Below are 2,156 nucleotides of genomic sequence, written 5' to 3'. Positions count from 1 at the left end.
GGGGGCTAACGCCATGCCAAACCTGGCTAGAAGCGCGTGTTCTCTACATAAACGTCTCTACAGCCCCTATAATTCAAATGCAAAGCTGGAAACAATCGTAAATACCTCAAAATGCACCGAATCTATTGCATTTTGATGCATACTTGTATCAAGCAGAATATCCGTCGTCATGAAGCGTTATATATCAGACATCTGCAAACACGGGATTGAAACACTGCTTTATCGCGTAACTAAAATAATGACCACAGCAATGGATGATGGATGTTGTATGCTGGCCCAGCGGGAATGGTGTTCTGCTGATATAGACTAGACAGCGCCACTTGTTGCAACTAGGCTTACCCGTTAAGGAATCCATTACCTAGCAATAAAGTAATCAAGCACACCATCAGGTAGACAGTGCTCGTTTTTTCTTCGAGGAATTTCCATATCTCAGTGCTAAGCACTGAGATGTGTCTCCGACGTGAGTCACGTTGCAAGCACTGAGATCAGTGCTTGCGACGTGGATTACTACTTTGCACTATCTAGTACTAATGCTTAAACATGGAAATCGCTGAAAGCTCTACAACTAAACCATTGACTTCATTTCCAGTTTTACCTACGCTTACCTGCTTTGCCAGCTATGACACCAACGCTTCGCCGCCCCACCAAGAAGACGCCCGGCCGCCCCAAGGCCAGGAAGCCTCGGACGTGCCACCGTTGCCACAAAACGCTGAGCAAGTCGACGAAGCTGAAGAACCATCTTCTTCGGAGGACTGGGTGCGGGGCAAAAGCGGACGCTTTAAAAAAGAAGAAAAAGCAAGAGGCGAGTAGATTTTCAAGCAAGGTCTATTCGATTAAACGCGAGTTAGACAAGGCGGGTTGGTGGGGGGAAATCGAGGGCTACGAGGACGAGGAGACGAAGGAGTGTGACGGCGACGAAACCATGGGCGGTGGTGATACTGTGAAGGTATGGCAGACTGCGCCTGATAATTTGCGGCGTGCGAAAGGTTTGGCGCGCCTAGATTGGACGCAAGTCATTGACTAGCGTTAGATCGACTGATATGTTAGTATTAACAAAATAGAATTTCAGGTTAATACTATTCAGGTTAATACTTTTTTTGGTAATACAAGCCCAAAAACGATCAGATGTCTTGTGTTGGGTTTGGCTCGGAGCAGCTAGAAACATGTCAGAAAACGCCTCCATCAGTCTAATTCATAGACGATTCGGTCCGTCAAACAACCCGATTTCAGAGATTCGCGCCTAAAAACAGTTTTGGACTCGATATCATTTTAAAATAATAAAATTAAAAATAATATTGAAATCTTTGCATACTGAAATCAAGTGAAAACAAAAGTCTTTAAACTTTTACTTAAAAAATGAAATGGTGTATTATGAAGCAGAAACGGAGTCGTATCTGCAAGAGATGAGCTTCGACCGTGCTCTTACCCAACTCTAATCAGCTCCCTTTGCCTTTTTCCGCTTGTGTTTTGGCTTAGGCCCTGGCTTTAAACCTCTTTTGCCCAGCTCGGGTGGGTCTGACTGAATACAGGGCATACGTACCGATAGATCAGAGGCTAGTGTCACGCTAGTCGGCCACGGCTGAAACGGTACGTGGTAAGAGAGTCGAAACTGGGCGATTGACATTCGAGTCGAGTCGAATAGAGTGTCAAGAGCTTGGCCTTCACACACTGCCGCTGCAACTGCGTGAACGCACGGAAATTCTTTGTCTTGCCAATTTCCGCAGGTACACTCTTTTGCTGGTAAATTGACAAGCCGCCACGGATGGATATATCCGGGTTTGTCTGTCGGCCCGTTGAACATGACGTTGTACGTCCCCTCCATGCACATCGTAATTTCACATTGCTGGCTGGCTTCACTAAGTTTTTGCAGCTCAGTTGCCAAAAGCGGAACAGGGTCCGTGTCGAGAGCTGCTCGTAGCCAGGTCACCACAACCTGTCTCCTACGAGGAGCCAACTCGTTGAGCTGTCTAAAGTAGATCCAGAACGCGTCAAGAGGCCTGGCGCTTCGACACTCGTTGCCAATCCAGTTGTTCGCTTGCTCGGCCAAATTTGACGTAGTTTCGTTGTAAGTCGGCAGATTGAATCGCTCTTGATACTGGTACTTAACCCAATGTGCTTTGTCAATGCCTTTCAGGTAGGTGACTGCAGCAGGCTTG

At 46.8% G+C, this 2,156-nt stretch overlaps 1 protein-coding gene across 1 annotated transcript; it reads left to right on the top strand.

The window, feature by feature from the left end:
* Positions 1-619: 619 nt before the first annotated feature.
* PPTG_00466 (hypothetical protein) lies at positions 620-1,024 on the top strand (the record flags this gene model as incomplete). The annotated part of the gene is made up of 1 exon (XM_008891866.1): positions 620-1,024. One exon carries the CDS (start codon positions 620-622, stop codon positions 1,022-1,024), a length of 405 nt encoding a protein of 134 aa, XP_008890114.1.
* Positions 1,025-2,156: the final 1,132 nt, after the last annotated feature.

The sequence above is a fragment of the Phytophthora parasitica genome (assembly GCF_000247585.1).
Source record: "Phytophthora parasitica INRA-310 unplaced genomic scaffold supercont2.1, whole genome shotgun sequence".
Classification (NCBI taxonomy): Eukaryota; Oomycota; class Peronosporomycetes; order Peronosporales; family Peronosporaceae; genus Phytophthora; species Phytophthora nicotianae.
This window is presented reverse-complemented; position numbering and strand designations above follow the sequence as displayed.